At 39.7% G+C, this 24,568-nt stretch overlaps 1 protein-coding gene across 2 annotated transcripts in view; it reads left to right on the top strand.

The window, feature by feature from the left end:
* tbx15 (T-box transcription factor 15) overlaps positions 1-24,568 on the top strand; it is a 55,647-nt gene that overhangs the window by 7,187 nt on the left and 23,892 nt on the right. For both annotated transcript variants that reach the window (XM_028023945.1, XM_028023946.1), the window contains exons 2-4: positions 3,701-3,908; positions 9,052-9,153; positions 21,526-21,697. In XM_028023945.1, coding sequence (XP_027879746.1) covers positions 3,701-3,908; positions 9,052-9,153; positions 21,526-21,697 — 482 coding nt within the window. The remainder of the gene's footprint in view (positions 1-3,700; positions 3,909-9,051; positions 9,154-21,525; positions 21,698-24,568) is intronic.

Genomic DNA, 24,568 nt, shown 5'->3' with positions numbered 1-24,568 from the left:
GCAGTTTATTATTTTAAGCCTCTTGTTTGTGACATGTATCTTTTTTTCTTTCCCTGAAGATTTAAATTCTAAAATGTAATTTTTAAGTCAAACTGTTGGAATATGTTACTGTATATGATCAGTTTAAGGTCCCACATGTCAAACTGGTAATATTATATCCTAATGGTCCTTCATTGTTTTTAGCTCTTTGGAGTTTTAAATATCACAGTTTCAATTTTTCGTTCAGGATTTAATGAATGAGATTCAGTTTAAAAACCACAGTTTTCCCATCTCTAAACGTTACATTGACTAAAAATGTTTTTCACTTTTCAACAAATTCTACATATTGTAGTTTGTCAGTTGCAAGCAAATAATAATAATAAAAAAAGATATGCCAATCTGTTAGCTGTACTAGAATAAATCAATTTAACCCAAGGAAACGCCCTGCGACAGACTGGCGACCTGTCCAGGGTGTACCCCGCCTCTCGCCCGGAACGTGGCTGGAGATGGGCACCAGCAACCCTCCCGACCCCATTAGGGACGAGGGTGAACGGAAAATGGATGGATGGATGGAACCCAAGGAAACACCTTTATTTAATGTTACCTGGAAATAAAATGTTAATATGGAAAAAAGAAAACTTTTCAGCTAGTTTTAAATCAGTAATTCCTTAATATTGATTAAAAAAGCACTAGTACCAAAGACAGATTATTTCACTTAAAACATATGGAAAAATGTTTTATGAGTGCAATAATCTGCCAGTAAAACTAGTTCTTCTTCATCAATATTAGGGAATTACTGCCTTAAAACAATCTCTTATATCTTGCTGAAAAGTTACTTTTGAGTTAGTTTTATCTTATTTCAAGTGTGCTAAGATATTTACACTACAAACTAGACCAAAATCACTTTGTACAATTTTGAGGGTTTGCACTTACTGTCCAATAGTTTCGATGTTGCTACATTTACAAAAAAAAAAAAAAAAAAAATCTTTCCAAGCGCGACCGTTTGTTGGACGAGCGTGTTGCAATGAGCTCATCCCTGCGGTAGGCGCTGCCGGGGCCCGGTGAGAATCGGAGCCACCGGGCTCGTCGTCTTTTACCCGAGCAGAATGTGTTTACAAAGTGTGAGGGAGGTGTGGGGGGCAGGGGGGGGGGGCTGAGTGTCTATCTGCCTGAGTGTGAACAGTTAAAGGAGAGAAGCGGACACTAATCATGTGCGACAGTCCTCCCTGGCTGCAGTGACACTGGAAGGATGATGGAAAGACTCCCTCCTCCTCCGCCCCCGCTGTCTCTCAGGGCTCATTACGGCCCTCACCACTCCTCGCCTTCTTGTCTTTCTCTCCCTCATCTTCATCTCCCCCATTTCTTCCTTCCTTCTCTCCTTTCCAGCGGGCTTGGCTGCGCTGCGGCAGCTTCGCCCGGGATGCTGTCCAGTCTCTCTCTCTCTCTGTCTCTCTCTCTCTCCCAGCTCCTTGCATTTGCATAAGCGTATTTGTGCTAGCCCCCCCCTCGCACCCTCCTCCTTCCTCCGGCACTGCCAAGCCAACCTCGGCGTGTCAGGACCAGCAATAAATAATACATTATTGCATTTTTCTGCCTTTTTTTCCCCCCCCCTCTCTTTCTTTTTTTCCTGGGTGGCTCTGGGGTTGCGAGCGAGGTCGTTGTAAAAGATTTTCTCTGAAAAGTGAAATGAGATTTAGCACGCGGCGGTCAAGTGAGGATATTGTGCACAATACGGAAAGGTTTTGATGCCCCAGCTGGAAAAATCACGAGGCATTCTGGGATTCCTCCCCCCAGAGAGATTTTCAAATCTAAATAAGCGCACACAGACGTTTTACTCAGCGGCGGTGGCAGGGGTCTGGGTGTATTTTGGGATATCTAATATTTGAGCGTGGATTTATGGTGAGAGTAAACAGTTTTAAACACTTAGTGTTTGCCAAGATTAATACATTTGCCGTCTAATTCAAGTCAATTTTTACAAAACTTGTAATTTAATTGCTTTCTTTTCTTCTATTTCCCGAGCATAAAGCTCTGGTTATTTTCTCGTTCAAAACAAAGAGGATATGAACTTTGTTAACTCTCAGATATAGAGATGACCCTAATCCTAAAAGCAAGACTTAATTCAGCACTGGGCGACCTCAAGGTCGGGTGTTCGTCCCGCTGCCGTTCACGCGCGACGGCTCGTCTGCACGAGGAAAGCCAGCCCGACTTTTAATTAGATCCCTCTCTGAGAGTAAATGCATGAAAATGAAAAACACGTCAATGAAGGATGCGGTTATGAGATTCAGCCGTTCACAAGTGCAAAGACTGAGAAGTTTCCCTCTGAGACAACAGACACATCCGCTGGGTTTCCCACAGCAACACAACCATGACCAGCAACTTCAATATTTCCTTTAGAAACGTTTCTGGATTGTCATCCAAAATAAAAAGAAATAAAAATGAAGACCTGCTTTGTAACTGAGACATAAAACATTATTGAAATATCACGCCTTTTCAGTCTATTCTAACCAGATGCAATGAACATCTGCTGTCTAATCAAGTCAGTCTTGTTACAGGAAGAAGGGATTTAATGATACAATTTAGAAACAGTGTTAAAAATGTAGAATTGTCTCTAAATTTATTTATTTTTCTAGTGTAATTGATGACTGTCATGTTCTTCAGGATCACAAACTCCTGTGCACTGCAAAAAACACAACATCTGACCAAGTATTATGGTCTAGTTTCTAGTGCAAATATCTTAGTACACTTGAAATAAGACAAAACTAATTGATAAGTAACTTTTCAGCAAGATACAGGAGCTTGTTTTAAGTCAATAATTCCTAAATATATATTGACAAAGTTCCACCGGTGGATTATTTCATTTATAACTAAGCATTTTTCCCATGTAAAATAATCTGTAAATGCTACTTTTTCATGAATATGAAGAAATTATTGACTTAAAACAAGCTTACAAGTAACTGTTCATCAAGATATAGGAGCTTGTTTTAAGTCAATAATTTCTTAATATTGATACAAAAGCACAATTATTTAATCCATAACAGAACATTTTCCCATGTTATACATGAAATAATTTGACAGTGGAACTAGTACTTTAGTACTTTTATGTCAATATTTAGGAATTAAAACAAGCTCCTGTATTTTGATGAAAAGTTATTTTTCAGGTACTTTTGTCTTATTTTCAGTGTATTAGGATATTTGCACTAGAAGCTAAAATAAAAATACTTGGTAATATTTTGTGTTTTTGCAGTGTGGGTTCGTCTCTAAGAAAAATGAGCTTTTTAAAAAAAAATCCGATTTAACCTCTTGATTATTTTTGTGAATTCATCTTTTCTGTCGATGATCACTTTGTGGGACATTTCATATCCCAGACCTTTTTCATTGGAATAGTCGTTTGCCTGACCAGAAAAAAAAAAAAAAGAGAGAGCAACAATTTTTCTTCGTCGCTCTGCAGAAGCTTCACGCGGCTTTTATCCCGCTTCTGTCTCCACGAGACGGCAAGCCAAGCCCGGCCTGCAGAGGGTCCGGGGGGTCCGGTGATGAAGACTCACAGGAGGAACGCTGCAGCGCACGCTCGCACGAGCCAACTTTCCTCTACGAAATAAAATACAACAAAAAAAAAAAAACCACACTTTTTTTATTTAATTTTTTTTTTCTTATTCCGTTAATCCAGAGCCGCCTTCCTCATCACTCTCTGTCCCCCTCCGCTATTTTCGCCCCCATCCAGACTCAGAGGCGAGCCCCGGCTCGGATGGAGAGGGTCTGGCCGAGAGGACGTCGTGCTCCTTCGGCTCGCCCGCCGACCTGGCCCCGGGCGCCTGCGACGCCTCGCCCTCGGCCTCCATGGAGGAGATCCAGGTGGAGCTGCAGTGCGCCGACCTCTGGAAGCGTTTCCACGACATCGGCACGGAGATGATCATCACCAAGGCCGGCAGGTAGGCGGCGGGCTCAGCTGCTGGCTGAGGCACAGACTGGGCTGTTGCTATAGTTTCCTGGGACGTTTGGGGCCTAGCCCGGCGTCGAAGCGGTCAACTAGGCCTGTCGCGATAGCAAATGTTGCTGGACGATAAGTTATCCCCAGAACTTATTGCGATAAATGAAAATGTTGTTGTTTTGAGACCGTTTTCAAGTAATGTAATGGTAACGGCATAATAATGCAATAACGCATTCTCAAAGATCAATAAAGTTTCAATTCTAATCAACATTCAGCGCTGGAACTGGAAGACATTTTAAATATCCAAAAATAAATAAAGAAAACAACAGAAATTACAAATAAAATGACCCGTCAAGAACGGTCCAGGTGAGACCAAAGCACCAGACTGAAGACTTTCTCATCCTGTGTTTTGGTAGAACGAAAGACAAATGAGAAAAACGACAAATCATTCAATTGGAGATTATTGAGCTCGTTTTAATTTATCATGCGATTAACTGATTTATTGATATATCGATTCAGGCCGGGGTATATGTAGCTGTCTTCCTAGACTCACTTCTAACAAAAACGTTGAGTGACTTCCTTTGATTTTGTCATTTTTTAAACTTTAGCAGGAATAAAGTAGTTAAAGGATGAGTTTTCATTTAAATGCTACGTGGCCTGTCCCTGTATCCACCTTCATCATCCATCCATCCACTCAGGTTTTAATCAGGCGTTTGGAGCATTTGTTGTGATTGATATTGATACCTTTACTTACTTTGGGTAAAGTCTTTGAAGTCCACGCAGGCAAGAACCAAACACAATATATGGGAAAAAAAGGAGCTAAAGACTAAATACAAACTACACAAGACAGTCATTTAAAAAAGATTGGCTCCTTTGTTCTGTCTGATGGATTGCTCTTTTTGTTAACCTTTATCCTTTTCTTCTCTTCTTTCCATTAGTTTTATTTTGTTGAGTTTTTCTCTTTAGGTTTGTATTCTAATAAAAATATAGAATCAGGTTTGAATCCATGCTGCCTACTTCTGTGAAAAAACCCCTGACCTTCTGCCCATCGGTTTATCCCCTCAGCTGAGCGTCTTTGGCCCAAACGGTCCTCAGAGGCCGGTTTGGTGATGCGGACGGGTGTGCAGAGGCAGCTTCTGATGTGGGGAGGATGAAGGTTGCAACAGCTGTGCAGTGCCAAAATGCAATTTAAAAAGAACAAAAAAAAAAGAGTTGCTTGTCAGTTGCCTGACGCTGTAAGCAGTTTAAGAAAAAGTAGCTGGATGATGTCTTGGTCTGTTATTGTATCAGTCAAACTCCTGAGATAAGAGCTGGATAATAGACAGCAATGATCTGCAATGCCATCAGAACTCGACCAGGCCTTCATTCTGTTTGTGAAAGCACACAGATACTCAGAGGTAATCTAGTGATTCCTCTTCTGGTTATCACCTCAGATTGCTGTGGAAAGCAAAAACAACACAACAGTGTGGCGTGACTCTAATAGGAGCAGCTTTAAAACACCGTGGGGAGAGCTTTTACTTTGAAAAATGGAATGGTTTTCTCGAAATATCATTTGAATCTATCGTGGACTATATATTAAAGTCAATGAATAGATGTTTTTTTAAGTTTGTAATATTTATAGATAATCCTTATCTATAAACTATTAAAATCTCACCACTGCTTTTTTTGCCAACATAAAATCCCGACGACTTCTTAGTGTCCTAAATTATGATATGATAACTTGTGTTATATTTATATATATATAATTTTTTATTTTATTTTCTTCAGCTGCGCGCGGGTCTGCGTCTGGCGCTCACGCGGCTGGGTGCTAATGTGTTGCACGTGCTGGTCGCCCCTTCTAGGCTCGGTTCGGGCCTTCTCGCGCGCCGCAGGTTAAAGTCGGAGCGCAGCACGAGCTGCTTTTCATTAATCCCCTCTGTGTCGTGCTCTGGGGTGCGGCTCGCGCTCATTTTGAAGCGTACGGACCAAAAATAATAATTATAAAATAATTTAAAAAAACGAGTAAGAAGAGGAGTTGACCTGCGGTGTCTTGGAGGAAGGACCTCGCGCTCACCTTTTCGTGCTCGCATCGCCGCGAGCCTTTCCACCCGGCACGCGCACTATCTCATCAATTTCTGCCGCGTCTTTATCAAACAAATTGTACATTTTGTTTGCATGAGAGGAAAAAAAAAATGTTTGTCTAGAAACTTTGGCATATTGAGGCAGTAAAAAAAAAAAAAGTGACGTTTCATTGACGTGTTTTTATTATTTTAAAATATAATTTTAAAAACATCAGCAAAATTCAATTAGATTAAAATAATTTCAGATTATTATTGTTGTTACTAAAAAAAAAACCGAACAACGTTTAAACCATTTAGTTTTAGCTTCCTGTTCGAATATTTTCTGCGCTTCATATTCCTGAAAAAAGACTAAGATTCTTTCATTTATTCATCCTATTAGACATCAGCTCTCTTTGTAATAATAATAATAATAATAATAATAATAATAATAATAATAATAATAATAATAATAAGGGAGTCTATAACTCTAAACCAATCATTTTTATTTTATTTTTTATGCTCCCAAACAGTTTTGAGGCGCCGTTTCTTTGTGTGTGTTTGGTCTCGTCTAGACCCAAAGTGGTTCCTTCCTCTCTGCTGCAGTCCTTCAGGGTTAAATGACGGCTCGGCTTCTCCCTCCGCTGGAAATACACGAGCTGCCCTCGGCTGCTGGAATAAATTAGGATTAAATTGGTAATCAGCTCATAAATAGCACAGCAATCAGTTTGCGCTGAAGCAGAGTGAATGAGGCGGACACGGCCGCGTCGCCGTGCGCATTTCACGGCCTGCTCGTAATAAGGCCATAAATCCAGAGGAGAAGGGAAGGAGAGAGAGAGAGAAACTACTTTCTCTTTCTCGTTAGGGAGGCCTCGATTTACGAGCTTTAAATGAAAAGAGGGGAAAACGGCGCATTTCAAGCACCGGAGTTGAGATGAACTGTCCTCCTCTGGACCGCTGTTTGTTTTAAACCCGGTTTCCCTTTTAGTGCAGCAGCTCATCCGTGACGTTCAGTCATTACTACTTACAATCCCGAGCGATAATATGAATTTGTTGCTTTCCATTTGAGCAGATATTAAAAATTGGGGGCGAAAACGTAAAAAGCAGAGGCGCCCCGGGGATATATGGGGCCCCAAGCAGAAGAAGGGGGTCCGCCGCCATCGTGTTTGCTTCTGCATTGAGCACAACTTTTTTTCCACAGTTAACTCTTGAGCCGCTGATGAATGAAATGTGACTGTGTCTTATTTTTAGCAACCAGTCATTCAGGCATAGATTTAATATGAATTTTAAATTTTATCTTAATTTGATTTTATTTTTATGTGTGTAGCAAAAACCTTTTGTATCTGAGTGAAAGTTTCAAGTCTGAATCTATCTATCTATCTATCTATCTATCTATCTATCTATCTATCTATCTATCTATCTATCTATCTATCTATCTATCTATCTATCTATCTATCTATCTATCTATCTATCTATCTCATCAGTTAGGTCATTACACAATTTTATGTTTGTGAAAAAAGAAGAAAATAAACCATACAACCCTCCCCACCATCGTAGAAGTTGTAAATAAATATTACAAACTGAAAACATTCCTTTTCAAACTAATCTGATGACAGGATAAAATATTATTAGTGAAATCCTGTTCAAATCTGCAGAGCTGTGTAACACAGGCTGCTCTCTGGTGAACTAAGGTTGATTCAGCTCCTGATTCGAATATGAATAATTCATCATTAAACACAAACCTGCTTAATGCTGCTACAGATCAAACAATCTAACACATAAAAAGAAATTTAAAGCTTTTTCTCCTCGGATCTGAACTTGACACAGCTGATATACGCTGAATCCTTTTATCTGTTTAAATACGTTGGTCCAGTAACATGGAGGTTTTTACTGTATATATTTCTTTTACATTTGAGTGATAAAAACAGGCAGTTCAGGACTTTTTGCTTTACTATTAGAATTTTAATTATATTATTATTAGAAAATCTTTTTGTAATGTAAAATGTCATCAGAAGTTACAAAAGAAAGTATTCCTTAGTGGATTTTAGCTTAAAGGGAATCTGAGATTTACAAAATCGGTGACCAGAAATTGTCCACAAAATCTCTGCTTGGTCGACTGTTTTATTTTATTTTTTGCATGAATGAAATAAGACATTAAAAAAAAAAAATTATACCAACAAATACAAAGAAAATCTTGTAGAAATTTTTTTTTTATTTACGTTTGGACAGGACGTAAAACCTCGTCAAGAAACGTTGCCGTCATCCAGGACATGCTGCTGTGGAGTATCGTCTCTGCTGCCTGGCTACGGAGCTGTTAGCATGTCATGACAGTCACAAATAGCGACAGACTGCAGCCAGAAGCCTCTACATATTCGTTGTAAGCAGGGCCGGCCCAAAGCATATGCGAGCTAAGCGGCAGATTACTAGGGGGTCCCCAAGAGCACCACACTAGCATAATAGAGAAATATTTTTGAATATTGCAAACTATTACACATGGCAAAACAATTTCTGAGTTGTTTTTTTAAAATAAATAATAATGATTCATCTTTTCCTATCGATGGAAGATATTTAAAATGACTGTTTATCAACTGATGTTACTTTCAAATAGTTCAAATAAAACGCCAACTAACATGCATTAAATGTTACTACCCTGCATTTTCAAAATGATCCAGATGATTTTTTTATTTTTGACTTTGTTACTCCTGTAAGGTTAAAATTAATAGTAATGATGGTAGTGGTATAATGTCTGCTAATTACAAATGATCCTAATGACAGTAGGTGTGTTACACACATAGAGTTGCTTAGGAGTGATAAATCATTTGGTGTTGACATGTTGGTATGGGCCCCCGCTCAGGCCCCCCCAAAAAGCTGCTCAGGGTTCCAAAAAAGCTTGGACCGGCCCTGGTTGTAAGACTGACTGCTATTGGAAATCCTTTAAATGCTTTGAGTTTCGGCATTTATTTACCTTTTGGGATAAAAAAAAGAGATTTGAATTGATTCTTAGCAGGTGTTTTTGTTTTTGCAGGCGTTTTTATGGCAATTTCTGATTTCTAGTTTCATGTTGTCTTCGGGTCAGTGACGTCTTTGTTGTTTTTCGTCCCCAATCAGGAGGATGTTTCCGGCCATGAGGGTAAAAATCGCCGGCCTGGACCCGCACCAGCAGTACTACATCGCGATGGACATCGTGCCAGTGGACAACAAGAGATACAGGTGCCCTCCTCCTCCTACGCACACACACTTACACACAAACCTACACACACACGCCCACACACACGACTGAGAGCTGCTGAGCATCATCCAAAACAGCAGCAAGCTCTCAGCGCTAAACCTGTCATTAAATCCGGTCGTTGTTATTTACGATGCTTGACATTTCGATTCATAAATCCAGAGTTTTCCCGAGTAGAACAACTGCTTCACCGAACAGAGTCCGGCGGGGAGGGGGAGAGAGGATTTTATTTCTCCGAAGCCCGGAGACATAAAATAAATGTGGATTCCCACGATGGTCCTAATGTTGTCACACCTGCTTTTTGGCTATGACGAAAATAAAACTGGACGCAAAATGGAAAAAAAAGGAGAAAGAAAAACAAAACAACATCCGAGCAACAGATGCAGCTGATCAGCAGGAAATCAGGTCAGCTCCAGTCTGTTAGTAAGCTTAGCCTTTCGGTTTTATTAAACGCACATCTTTTTCCTGGACGGGTTTCAAAACATCAGTCCTTGGCGAACTCTTGCTGCCCCTCGTTGATGTGCACGTCTCATTTAGTCCGTCTGTCATGTTGGTCATTCGGAACGTTATTTGGATTAAACAAAGATAGTACAAGTTGGTCTTTTTGCCCCTCACGCCACTGCTGTGAGGAAAAGAGAGAAAAAGGTCACCATGATCATTTGGACTCTTTAAGAGAGAGGGGGTGTGCGTGTGCATGTGTGTGTGCGCGCGTTTGTTTGTAATACCTTGTGGGAACCATTTTCCTGACACATACTACATTGTGGGGACCCACTGGAACTTGTGGGACCAAAGCCTGGTCCCCTCAAGGAGAAACCCTGTTTTTGGGTCAGGGGTCAGATTTAGGACGAAGGTGTGAATTAAGTTTTGGTTAGGGTTACTCATGTAATGGTTAGGTGTTAGGATAAGGGTAAGGTTTAGGCTGTAGAAATGAATAGAAGTCAATGGAAAGTCCCCACAAAGATAGCCACGCAAACATGCTTGTGTGTGTGTGTGTTGGAGGATGATGTGTGTGTGATGGATCGCTCTGGATAAGCTATAAGACTGATATCCTGGCTCACAGTGCCGTTCCCTGAAGTCAGAGCCAGGGACAGGAAGATTGAAATGTATTCATCATCATCATCCCACGGAGAAAAGCGGCAGAGCCAGCAGCGGCTGCCTGCGAACAGCACCACTCCCAACATGCATCACTGCAAAAGTCGGGATTTGGAGGAAAAGAGAGAGCACGACAAAAGAAAACAGAAGGCCGTTGCTACGGCGCCGAGAGGCAGACATGATCGATTGTGTGAAGAGGCTGAGAGAAGTATGAGGTTCCTTTGAGATGCCGCAGGATTCTGACACAAATGAACCGAGTTGATATTTAGAGCTGCTTTCACATTTCTTGGCATCTGTTGGACAAAACAAAAACACAAAGCGAATACAGAAAACCTTAACAGTGGTGGTGCTCTATTAGAAAAAACAAAATCCAACTTTTGGGAAGAAAATTAAATGTGAAACATTTTGTTTACTTTAAAATTCAACTATTCGAATAGCTAACAAATCCTAAAAGCAACCAAACCAGTTCTTATTTACTTCAATTAACTTCAATTAGTAATAGAAGACCTTCTGTTTCTCTGATCTATAATATGATGCAATCTGGAGCTCCGTTTCTCGTAGTCAGTCTTCAAAAAGGGGAAAGACGAGAATACACACCGTTCAAAAAGAAGGCAGTCTTGAAATGTCAGGAAGCCTAACTCTATCCTTAACCATAAGCAAATAAATTGCTTTTATTTGCTCAGATCTACATTCAGAGAAATAATTGGAAGAGTTGAAATCAGCTGGACCTGTGAAAAAGCAAGGCTGAAATGAACCCATGTCTGTTATACAAGAGAAGGAATTTGATTTTCAATCCACTTTTATGGTGTTATGGTATTTCATCAAAATGTGACATATGATCAGAAAGGCAGTAATTATTCCTGCTGCTTCTGAATTTATTACACAAATGCACCGATTGCCATTGTGATGCATGGACACAAGCACATAACGTACATAAAATATGAAGATCTGGCTTTAACTGATCAGTGAATCAGGTTGTTAGCTTAGCTCTGCAGTCGGTTACCATAGAAACACGCTACTCACAGCTTTTAGTTTTAAAACATCAAGGAGTTCCTGTAGTTTCCGTTTTACTCCAGATTAAATTTTTACAAAAAAAGTTTGATTGGTCTTTCTCATAAGTGACGGTAGAAGTGTGGCGGCCTTCTTTCAGCCAGCTGGTCAACAGTGTGCAGCAACAGCCACACGTGAATTAACTCCAGGACTATCTTTTGCATCTTATATTTAAACCGTATGAACGGCATGATGGGAAATTTAAGTGGTTTTCAATGAATACATTTTAAAACCTCTGTATAGCTCTATACTTCTGTCTAGCGGCGCTTTCACTGACTGCATAATTGCACAGTTTGACACTTTGAAAATAAATCAGCTTAATGGAAACATTGCAGTTTTGAAAAATCTCTTACATTTCTACAAAAACTTGCAACGCTATGATGAAGCGTTTCAAAGTTGGTTTATTTTGCAAAGTTGAAAACATTTTTCGCATCACTAGTCACATGATCAGCAACCTGGACGTCGCCACTGGTGTTCCTCAGAAGTGCTACTCTCATTTTATAGGAAATATCAGAAAATAAATAAAACAAAACGTGCAGCATTACGACAGGATTTCTCCAGATTTTGAAAAACAGCTGGATGGTGGAGCAGTTGGTAGCACTGTTGTCTTGCAGGAAGAAAGTTCTGGGTTAAAATCCTGGCCTGCGTTGATTTCGCATGTTCAGGTTCTTTCTGGGTACTCCAGCATCTCTGTAAAAGGCCGATAGGTGTGAGTGTTTGTGTGTCTCTGTGTTGCCTTGTGATGGACTGTTTGCTAATTGCTCCTGGCTAGTCTGAAGGAGCTGAGTGGGGGAGTTGCATTGGATGGCTGCGGAAGTTTGGAAACTGCAGCTCAGAGGAGGAGCTTTGTCCTCTAAGGCGGGGCTAAGTCCACCCAGATGTTTTGAACAGCTGAATGAGAGATTAAAGGATTTAGCAAACGTGTGTGAAAAAATCAAGGCAACACCCCAGGTATGTTTCTGATGAAGAAATAACATTATAACACAATGGAGAGCTAAAAAAAATTGATTTTACATAATACTGCCCCTTTAAAAATGACAAAAAAATAAATACACAATATTTTGCAGTAATCTGAAGATCTTACCATATAATAATTTTAAATGTAGAACATGATGGAAAATGCTTTCTAAATTTTAATAACATTTTAAACAGTTCTGTTAACTTTATTTATTAGAACACAGTACTATGCTTCTAATGTGTAAAACAGATAAGCTAATTTATTTTAGTTATTTTTTTTCTAGTTAATCTTAACTATGAGTACAAACACCACTGGCACGCACGGCCGACTTTTTACATATGCAAAAAGTGGACAGGGGTCAAACAACTCTGGGCAAAAGTGAAGGGAATATTTCATCTGCTGAATATTAACATCATTAGGTGAGATTTCCAAGCCAGACTGATTTCTTTTTGTAAAGTTTTACGCGTTTAGATTTTAAAGTTGATAGATGAAGTTAAGTCCGTGATTAAATCTTACTCACAAGACTCAAATTTTTATAGTTATGTATTTATCTTTGCTACAGTAGAAAGTCTTCAAGTAGAGATCAGGCTTTTCTTGGGCGGATACTGATTCAGATTTTGACCGATTTAGATGTTTCTTTTCACCGTAACAGACCAAAAAAAAAGAAAAACTAAACTGCATTTGTCAAGTTCTTTGATAGAGTTAGTAGATTTAAATCCACCAGGAAAAAAAAAATCAAGGAATGACAAGTCTTCAAAAACCTTTAAAGAATCAGACAAAACTTAAATTTTTATAACAACATTAAAGGAAATCCTGGAGGTCAATGTGTTTACAGTCCCCAAAATGTTGGGAATTTGTAGCTTTCATGTGTTTAATGAATTGATTTATCTTAATTTTTGTTTTACTGTTAGACCAGGCATTCACCAATCAGGGAAAAACTACTTGAATCTGATCTCTAACACATGGATTGATGCATCACTGCTAACATTCCCATATTTGCTTTGATAACTCAAGGAGTTAAAAGATGTTTAAAACTTCAGCTTGAAACTGAACAGAAAAAAGGTTTAAAAGAAATTAAAACCCTTAATTTAGCCAGAATTACCTTGAAAATATGATTCTGATGAAGGAAAAAAAAGCATTAGAAGTCTGCTGCATGTCTGAGGTGAAACTTTATTGATGGATTGAAGCAGGTCAGTTCAAATGTGTTGCTGTGCGAGAGCAAAATTTATTAAAGGCAACATAAGACAAAGATCCGTCATCTCCTCCCGTCTGCAGAGCAGATTTATTTACACCAGACTTATCAAGCAGAAATGAAAATGTTCATAAACAAAACAGGACAGATTCTAATAATCTCACTGTTACAATCAGATCATTTGATTTGACCTAAAAAAACAAAAACACAAAGTTTCCACCGGAGCGTTCTGTAGGCGTTCCGCTCTGCAGCGTCTCCCACCAGCAAACCAAGACATCATGGAGGATTTTTAGAGGCCAGAAAGGTCTTGTAAAATTAAATAGGATTTTCTTCCAGGCTGGGGAATTTACCACAGGGCTTTGTGAACCCAGCCGGCCTCTGTCACTGGTGTGTCTCACAGTGCCTGGGAGTTTGCCGTCTGGAAATGTGGGGCTTTATTGGGATCAGTCCTGCTTTGCACAGTGCCGCTTGCCCCGCTTCAGCAGCGCCTCATGGTACTGCTCATCAAAAGCTTACATTGCAGTGATTACTTATGCTGAACAACTTGCTTGGGAATGTTTAATGTCAGTGATTTTAGTGCCTCAATTTCTGTGCGTAGCAAAGCATTTCATAACTCATCTATTTGATTTGGAAACGCACTTACAACTCTGGAAAGTCTCTCATCATTATTAAAGATTCTAGCTTAAATACAATCCAGTTAAGACTGTTTTACCAACATATGAACAGATCCAAGAGTCAGTTTAGCAAAACAGGATTCATTACAGATTTGACCCAACATGCTAAGTTAACTTTTTACCCTGAAAAGTTGGTTAAAGTGACCAGTGTCTAACATGGAGGCTACCAGAGGTTGAGTTACAAGAGAAAATCCAAACTACTAACACATTTGCAACAATGCAATTTCTAAAACAGCAAAAACTCAAAATTTATACCCAATATATTTCAACAGCTTAATATTGCCAATGGTGCATTCTGTTTGTGCTTGGAAGTTGGGTTTTCCACGTTTCTAGTTGACGTTTTCCCGTTGGGAGAGTCCGGAGTCACAGCTGCTAGCTTAGACTAGCTAGCTAAACATAGCAGCAAAACATGACTGTAAGCTGTAGTGAGAGTTAATTTGAATTGTTTACTAACTATCCAGACAGTTTGTGATTTATTAAACCAGTGTTACAAACCTACTGTGAAACATCTTTGTGAAAATGTTTTTTAAGTCTTTAACACAAAAAAAATAGAGAGAATTAACTCGTATTGCTAATGGTAGCTGGCGCTACGACATGTAGCAAATGTCACTGGTTCTTGAAATTGGAAGAGGAATGTGCTTGAATCATGTGACATCATTCCAACATCGGAGCAAAATCCTTCAGTTACCATGTTGATATGAGGGGGGTACTAGCTTGCGCTAATTAGCATCAAAAAGCTAATTTTTTTTTTATTAAACAAACCCTTCCTCTTGAGTGCCATCAATACAACTCACCATGCATTATACAGCATTAGTTTACCTTTGTATTATTACTTATTTCAGGTTCAGTGAAGTTTAACCAGGTCGCCATTCAACATGGCCGCCTGAATGACGAGCTTCCTCATCGTCTTTTCGCTAATCCGAAAAAACTCGGTTACAGTTTTGGACTCGGTTTTGCTAAGAGTCCCTAACTTCTGTCCCAACGGCATAAACCCAGTGTTTAGGTCGAACTAAGTATCAAATCTGACTCTCATTCTTCACAATTATGAAAATAAATGCACACACTCACATTAAAGACACGTTCACAAATGAAAAACAGCACAGCACCTGTGAGGGCAAACTGTGCTGCAAGTAAGCCACTCACCGTATTAAAATCTTAATTTTTACAAAGCTTTAAAAAACTATATAACCAGTTTGAGTATGAAGGGAATTGTTAAGCTAAAATTAGTCACAATGACGCCAGCTCAAGAATTTAAAGAAAAATAAAAAAAAAACTTCAAAAATCGCAGTGATTTTGTTTTTGTTCACCAGAATAGATCTTTTTCAGAGTTTACCAGAAAATTCATTCCATCCAAATTATCTACAAAATTTGATTTTAACCCCAACCCTCCATCCAGTTTGTGTGAATCTCTTATTTCTGGATATTATTTGTCAGATTACATTATGTGCTACCAGTGCTTTCAGGCCAACATTAAGGCCTCCAGAGGCCTGGCCCGGTCTGAACTCCAAACTGAAGGTCTGACTTAAACACGATTCTCGTATTAGTCACGTCAGCGGTGACCAAGAATGCTCTGAGAGCGAGAAGTGAAAGCTGAAACATATCGACGGTTGTTGGTCTTCATTTATACGGAAATCTGAGAGGACACATTTGCTCTCTCAAAACTTTTTGGCCTTTTTTTTTTTTTTTTATGAGCCCAAGCCAAACATTCAGCCCAGGATGTTCACTCTGACAGTGCAGTAACTCAATATATGGGCCGATCTCGCGCATGCCAGCCTAACCGTGGGCTGGCATACGTGCGCATGCTAAAAGTGCACAAACACGCGCTTTTAGCAATTACTTCTTGGAGCCACATGTGTGTGTGTGTGTGTGTTTGTGTATATGGTAATGTAATATAGGGGGAGAATCTGAGTGCGCATTTCAGTTTAGTTTTGTCAGCTGTACGGCTTGGTGTTGGCTGAGAAGTCGTAAAGCTTGCCCTCCTTCCCCCTCCACTTCTCTCATCCCCATCTGTCCAGTAAGAGTGTCACATAAAGTCCAATCTTTATTGATCGTGCCGGTGCCAGATGGCGGATTTATGAAAGATGAAAGCGAGAGGACTAATCAGATTTCCAGTCCCGTTTGGGGGCTTGAGTTTCCTCGTTCCTTAACACTTTCCCTGCTACGCCGAGCGTAACCCTAAACAGCGCTCCAAACAGGAAATTGCAGGAACGCCTGGCACCCTTTGTTGAGGTCTGTGCGTCTATGAAATGGGGAGCGAGGCCATGAAGGTCAAAGGTCGCAGAGAAGATCGCGCCGTTGCAGTGACAATGTAACGGCGAAGACTTTGTTTTTTTTTTTTTTACTGTCCAGATATCTGAGTAAATTATTAGTTTTGCACATTTTAACCAAACTGAATTTTAATTACAAAGTTTTTTTTTCTTATTATTTTCCTTTTACAAACTGTAGATCCCAATTTGTCAATTTCATGGGAAACCCTAAAACTGATCCGAAAAGCGATCACCAGCGGTGATAGTCTCACCGCTATAAACGTCTGTAGTTCCTTTCAGCCGAGAAGCTAACGCTCATTCTTTAGCTCGATAACGCAAGATAACAGCGGTACACGATTTGTATGACAGATAAAGTTGAATCTTATCTATAAACTACTTGCTAAACCGTCTTCAGTGGTAGATTAAACATCTTAATTTGAGAGAAATTACATTTTTCCCAACACAGATGCTAAACATATACAGTATGTATCAGTCATAAATAAGAACTGGAATAAAAAATAAAGCTGAAATAAGATCTGCACTTGTTTAAATACAAGACAGCAATACAGCGCAGCTAGGTGCTGCAGGAAGTTAGAAAAGTGAAACTTTGACGTGCAATGCAAACTGGTGGTGTCGGATTAGCAAAAAAACAAACAATAAACTAACAAACAAAACCAAGTTCTTATTATTTTCTCTTAAATAATCTAAACTAGTGAAGCTTTTTAAACGTCTTCATTACAACTAATTAATAATTACAACTAATCTCGTGACCTTTGACTCTTTATGCATTGAGGCGGACATTTTCCTGTATATAATGCGTCATTATCAAATTTACAATTGAAATAACATTATTTTTAGCGTAGTATTTAAAAATTTAACAATCATTTTTCATGCAGCTGTTTATTTACATTGGCTATAGTCTTGAAAGGAATACACAAAACTTCTTTTTGTGGATAACTTTACCATAATGACTTTACTAAAGTCAGATTTTAAGGTTTGTTTGTCTTTAAAAATGTACAGTTGCTGGAATATTTTCTTAGATTAAAACACAATGCAGATAAAAAACTATTAGAAAAGTTGATTCTGACATGGCTCATGTAATTACTTTGAACATAGTGCAGGTTTATAAACCAAAAGTTTGATCTATTATCAACTTCATCCATTTGCTCTCAGCACATAGCACACAAAAAAAAGAAGTAAAAAACAAAAATAGACTTTATCAGGACGCTCACAGAAAATCCGTCTGCTCTGAGAGAGCCTCTCAGACTCTCTGGGTTGCAGATAAGGCACGTTTTATGCGCAGCTCATGTTTACAATCCATTTATATTTACATTTGTGCGGTTTAAAGCGTACATAGGGATACGTTGATGGAGGAGTGTAGAAAATTTGCACTTCACAAAAACACTGCCGGGTCTGACTTTTCTCTGCTGCCACGATGCATCTTCAGGACTTAACCCGCTCACTCCCTCCATGTTCATGTCCGTAATGTTTGCTTTAATTTGTTGTTGCACCGTCTTAACTAGGTAGAGTGCTTTGGAAAAGTATTCAGACCTGTAGATTTTCTTCCACATTTTTGTTGCATTACAAAACTCAGGGTATTTTAAGGAAACGTAAAATCTTAGCCAGTATTTCTGGTCTACTTTCTAAAATTGCAAATATCTTAGAATACTTGAAATAAGACAAAACTAACTCATAAGTAACCTTTTAATAAGATATAGGAGCTTGTTTTAAGTCAATTATTTTTGAAAAATGGGAAAAATGTTACGAGTGAAATAATCTGCCAGTGGAACTAGAACTAACACTTCTTCCTCAATATTAAGGAACTATTGACTTAAAACAAGCCCCTATGTCTTACTGAAAATTTACCTTTTGTTAGTTTTTATATATTTCATGTGAAATAAGATATTTGGACTAGAAACTAGACTAAAATACTTGGCAAGATTTTGCGTTTTTGCAACAAACCTAAAAGTTTTGATTGGGAAGTAAGAGGAAAATTATGAATTATTTTCAAAATGTAGTACGACTATGTGTGTTGTCAGTTCCTATTGGATACTTCCTGTAAACCACCATCCGCTGCAGGGTTTTTTTTTATCGTATAGCTCCTGTAGCGACATAATTTATGTCTCGTTTGCAAAACCAGCTCAATTCCTGTAAGATTGGATCAATTTTGCAACTTCTAACTTTCTTGCATGATTTTTCCTATGTTTGACTCCATCCATCTACCTATCAACTCCAAACAGCTTCCCTGAGTCTCCATGCATCCACCAAGTTTTCCCCCATAGGAACAGCGTTCTCGGTGTCATGCAACACATTGCACGTTGCGCTTTGTTTGGGTCCCATCTGAGCCGAGCTCTTCGTTCCACGTTCTTGCTACAGTACATTTTACGACTTTCTTTCAACGACTTTCTTCGTTCCGTTCCCCCATTAAGGTCAGATTTGTGGACTCAGCAGTCAGTGCACGTCCTGTCAACAGCTCCACCCAGGGGGAGGAGGGGAGAGAGGTCCAGAGGGCCGGGATCGTCAAATCCAGACCTGGAGGTTCGGTGACCTGCAGCTCTCAGATGTGTGCCCGGTTCAGCACACCTCAATCAAATGGCTGAACTACCTCCTCACCATGCATTCAAGTTCTCCAGAGTCCGGCTAATGGCCTCATTACTTGGCTCAGGTGTGTTGAAAGCGGAGGCACATCTGAGACCCGCAGGACTCCGGCCCTCCAGGTCCGGATTTGAGGGTCCCTACCATAAAGGCCCGGGCTTTAAATTAGTGGTGGGACTCGAATCAGACTTACTGTTGAGTCAATTGTACAGTCTGTAGTTGATTAATTGAAGTATAAGTCAACAAAATAAGCAACATTTTCAATTAGAGGACCTTTTTTTCTGCTAAGTCATTGAATGAATGCACATATGATAACGATATTTATTGTTGTCAATGTTATTCAGGTTATTCACCAATCAGTTTGGAGCAAAGTGCTATTATACCTATTCATCTTTCGAGTAGTACAGAAACCCTAGACCATTCATAGAACCTATTTAGAAATGTGGACGCTAACATTAGCATCGGGGACATCTGTGCTAGTTGCTACATGTTTAGCACTGAGATGCTAGGTTAAGAAAAGATAAACCTTTCTTAGTCCCACAATAGAAAATTTAAGCTGTACAGAAAAAAACGAGACATTAATAAGAAAGAGGAACAGAAATTAATAACATACTAAACAGTACAGTGTAGATAAAACACCATATAAGCTAAAGCTAAGCTGTAAAGATAGTCTTGATTAGCTCTGCTGATAGGCTGACTCCTTTTAGCACAATAGTCTTCTCCAGCGTCCAATAAGATCTTTTTTGTTTTAGCAACAATTAGCCCCCTGTGCGACGAGAGAAGCATCTTTGTCATCCATTGTTGCTTGCAGATGTCACTTGTGCGTTGGATTTACGGATGTACCAGAAACACGTGAATCGTTATTTATCAATCAAACTTAACACATTAAAGTTTTGGCTGTGCTTAAAAGTTTTAAGAACTTTATCCCTGGTACACTCTTTGGCTCCGTGTGAAAAATTGTTCAAAACTATTTGCAGTTTTTCTCCGACTTCGCGATCATGCATATTGCTTTGTCTTGCTCTGTCGCGTGAAATCCCAATAAAAAACATTGGAACGGGGCGTGCCGTGGTGGCGTAGTGGTTAGCATGACCCGTATTTGGAGGCCTTGAGTCCTCGACGCGGCCGTCGCGGGTTCGACTCCCGGACCCGACGACATTTGCCGCATGTCTTCCCCCCCTCTCCTTCCCCGTTTCCTGTCAGCCTGTCATATAAGGGACACTAGAGCCCACAAAATACCCCCTGGTGGGGTAAAAAAAAAAACGTACGTTCATATCGTGACGAAATGTGAAAAAGTTTCAGGGCAGTGAAAATGTTTGGAAGACCATTTCTGATATGCCTGTGTGGGGTGAGAATGTGACCATTCTGGACCAGAAATATCTTCTGCCATGTGTGACGTTTGTTTTCTTCTTACACACATATGTGGGTTTTGCTTGTGGCAGAATGTATAATTTTTTGCCTCTCTTTTGTGTGTGTGTGTGTTAAACAGGGTGGTGCAGCCCATCAAAGGCTATAACAAAAGGCCCAAATGAGAGTCTTGTCCATGTTTCAGCAGTGAGTGATGACTTTGGCAGAGACGCTGCAGATAAAACACTTTCAACTGAGCTCAGGGCCAGAACTAAAAGCAAACAGCTGTGCTCCTCAATCTCTCCCTCTCTTTTCCCGCACTTATTTCCAGCCATACTCTGCCATTCTTCTTCTCCTTCCCCTCCCTCTTACTTCTTCTACCCCTCCGTTCGCTTTATTTGCCTCTGAGTTTCTCTCTCGACAAGCCTCCACGTTAGTTAGCCTCGCTCCACTCTCTACCGTTGTCGCTACTTTCTTTGTCCTTTTAGTTCTTCCTCCTTTTGTTATTTTTCTCCACACCAAGGAACTAACTGAACTCCTATGTTTTTGCAAAACTAACACTAACAATACTTACTTCTTTTTTTTTTATTACTCTCTGCTTTTTCCCCCTCCCCATCTTCCTGCTGTTTAATGGGTGGAACTCCCCACAGTACCAAAACCTTGTGCACAACATCATCAAATATTATGGCCACGCTTAATTGAAACTGCGCAGCCGAGCGTGTGACTGCATGTGGCTTATTTTATGTTGGCCTTGTTGAATATTTTAAGTGGATTGGAGAAACGGCGGACTGGATTATTATTATTATTATTGTTTTTTTTTTTGACATTTAGGGGGTTTTTTTTCTCGGCAGAGAGAAACAAACTCTTGACGCCTTTCCAGGTTTTTAAGAGCAGGCGTCATAAGAACCAGACCGACCGTGAACTGACCTCAGTGAGGTGACATGGTCTACGTTAGAGCGTCGATAACGTTACGTCAAATCTTAACACCGGGTGCTAACAGAAGCATCAGAAACAGGCATACAAAAAGGAGCCGAAAATAGTTTTGGTAATGGTGATATATTAAAATATTAAACAAATAAATAAATATTTCAGATTTAGCCGTCTTTATTTCAAGTCAAACATAAACTTTATAACGTGTTTTAGTTGGGTTGTTATCCAGACGTTCACGCTGCGGTTCTTGTTTTTTTTTTTTTGGTTTTGTGCAGGTACGTGTACCACAGCTCCAAGTGGATGGTGGCGGGAAACGCGGACTCCCCGGTGCCGCCGCGGGTTTACATCCATCCGGACTCTCTGGCTTCAGGAGACACCTGGATGAGGCAGGTGGTCAGCTTCGACAAGCTCAAGCTCACCAACAACGAGCTGGACGACCAGGGACACGTAAGAAAACGTCTTTCTTTTTTTTTTTTTAAACCCCCCACGTCACCTGGTGCTCAGTGTTACGTCATCATTCATGTAGTTTGAGTCAATGTCCGTAATGTTCTAGTAAGTCCAGCCAGCAATTCCATTAAATTCAAATTTAAAATTACTTTATTGATCCCGAAGGGGAATTTTGGTGTTATTGTGACTCATATTAATTCAAATTCTTTAAACAGTTGTTGTAGGTAGTGATGGCTGTGGGCATGAAGGGTCTCCTGTAGCAGTCTGTGTTACGGGCAATTTGAAGATACCTCTGACTCTGTTTCTCAATGGCAGTCTCATTAAGATGATGGTCAGGGTTTCCATCATTGTCTTGATTGTTAGTACTATTATTATAACTGCTGACTTCCTGTTTCCTCAATTCTTTTATCCCCTGTTCAAAAAGGGAAACACAAGAGAACGTGCCATTTAAGTGAGGCCTATGTCTCATAAAGTAGGTTAAAAAAAAGAGTTGGAAATGGTTGGAATGCTTAAAAATGTATGGAAAGCCATATTTAATTTCATTACCAAAACACAAATGAAACAAAACTCCCTTTCTGACAGCTGTGTCAAACGTTTTGCAGTGAGACTGCACTAACGGCTTTTTATCTCCTCCAGAAGAAAAAAGCGGTGAAGCTTGAGCCTAAAATTGTCTGATTCTGGTTTAGTTAAATTAAAGTTAACTGTCCTGAAGTGGGTGGAGAAAGAACGCCACAGCAGAGTTTTCTACATGTTCTGCCTCTCCGTGGCTCTACGTCAGATTCTACTCAGTCGACCGCAGCGTCCAGCTTCACCCGACAAACTTTTGCTCTCCAATGTTCAATCTGTGATTTTCATTTCCGTTCCCTTTTGAGTCTCGCATGGTGCCGGAGCTGGGTTAGCCGTCCTCGGATGAAAATCTTTTTCTGTTTTTTTTTTAATGCATTTGCATGAAAGGAAACTTGAAAGGGAATATCTCCGTGAACCCGATGCGTTCGTGACTCACACGGCCGTGAGACTTGCTCAAAATCGATTTTCTCTCTTCTGTGCCACACGCCGCCCTCCCACGCTCTTTTGTCTGTTTTGAAGTCCGCGTCTTGTACGGGAAACATATTAGAAGTCTGGAATTTGAACCAGTGTGCTGAATTTAATACATAATATTTATTCCCTCTATGCAGCACAAGGATTTTGTTATAAAACGGTTTGGGTAAAGGCACATAATGACTGAAGTTGATTTGTATTTCACTCAAGCAGCGACGCAGCTAGAACTCGAAGTCTCACCGCAATATGCCTGATTTACTGCCTCGCTCACAGGCAGCCAGTTACAAAGGTAGTCAGCTGAAGTGAGTTTCTTAGTGGTTCTTGGCCGCTCCGAATGGATAATGTGGGTTTCATAGGTGCAATATTTAACCGTAATGCACCAAGTAAAATCATCAGCTCTTTGATTTACTGCCCTCCGTGTATCTAATCAGGCAAAGCGACTCAGACGGCTCCGTTACCGAAGACAATCGGGACCCTGTTCGCATTTTGCGCCGACCGGGATGCTCCGTGATCTGCTTGCCAAGAGAACAGCACCAGACGCGGCTGATCAGTCCACATTCACAGGCGGTCTGCTGCAGCAGGATCCACATCAGGTTCTGGCAGCCAGAATGCAAATGAGTCCTGGACATGATTAAAGAACCGCATATCGACCCGACGTGAGTGCACTCGTTCTGTGGAGTTACAAACAGGGGGGATTCTTCTTCTTCGTCTGAATTAAAAATAAAAGCATCTATGGAAACCCATCCATCCATCCATCCCTGAGAATAAACTGAAGGAACAAACGGCCCAGTCAAAGGGATTCACCCGCATTTTTATTTAGAAAGTTTTCCTCTGCTGTGTTATCATCCATGTTATTTGGCTGAATCACAACAATGATGCAAAGTAAGAGCATTTGCACTGATTAGACCTCAGTTACCTACTAGCCCACATTCCCTGATCAATATGACTGGAATGTATTGAATCGATTGCATTGATCTGAGCTGAATTTGGATGGAACTGGTTTGAATATGAACTGGAACTGTTTGTCTCCTGGGATGCCCTGAGATTAAAAATGCTTTCAATTGTCGCTTTATGAATAAACTTTAGGTAAAGGTAATCAAAGTGTGCATGCTACGTTTGCCATGTCTCTGTTTATTAATTTATTTTTAAAGATAATTTCTTACATAATCTTAAATAATACGTTAAAAAAAGAAGTTTTCTTCTGTTACAGAAGAAATGCACCACTCCTGAGACTGGGAGAAGGCAGAGGAGCTAATTTTTTTCACAGACTTTGTGTCTTGTACTATAGTGTCACAAGATGGTGATGGTTTTAACAAATATGCAAACAAACATATATATATATATATATATATATATATATATATATATATATATATATATATATATATATATTAATAAAAGTTACATCCTGTAGCTTTAGAGGATGTCCACAAGTGGTTATACAAGTCTAAGTCAACTTAATTAAAATATAGGTCATGCTTTCAGTTTCACTTTGAGATTCAAGTGTCCAGAATCCTGAGGTGAGTGAAGCATTTGCGTGGCATAGTGTGAGATTAAGTCCTAGTTTTGTTAGGTGATTGCCGGGATGTTTGATTCGCGGTCGTGTTTATTTTGTAGCAGTGGTGGGTGTGTGCGCTATCTACTGCATCTTATGTCAAAAGCAATCAAAACAAATATTGATCTAGTCTGTTGGTATACATTCCATTCTATGGCTTCTTACATAAATCGAATGATGTTTTTGAGTAATTATGCTTTTAAAATGGAATTACTGAAAACTAAAGATCGTCATCGCGTCATATTTTACAAATTGTGTCTAGAAAATCAAACTGAAAA

This window comes from Xiphophorus couchianus, chromosome 7 (assembly GCF_001444195.1).
Source record: "Xiphophorus couchianus chromosome 7, X_couchianus-1.0, whole genome shotgun sequence".
Classification (NCBI taxonomy): Eukaryota; Metazoa; Chordata; class Actinopteri; order Cyprinodontiformes; family Poeciliidae; genus Xiphophorus; species Xiphophorus couchianus.
Note: the sequence above shows the minus strand (reverse complement) of the source record. Positions and strands in the feature narration are given on the sequence as shown.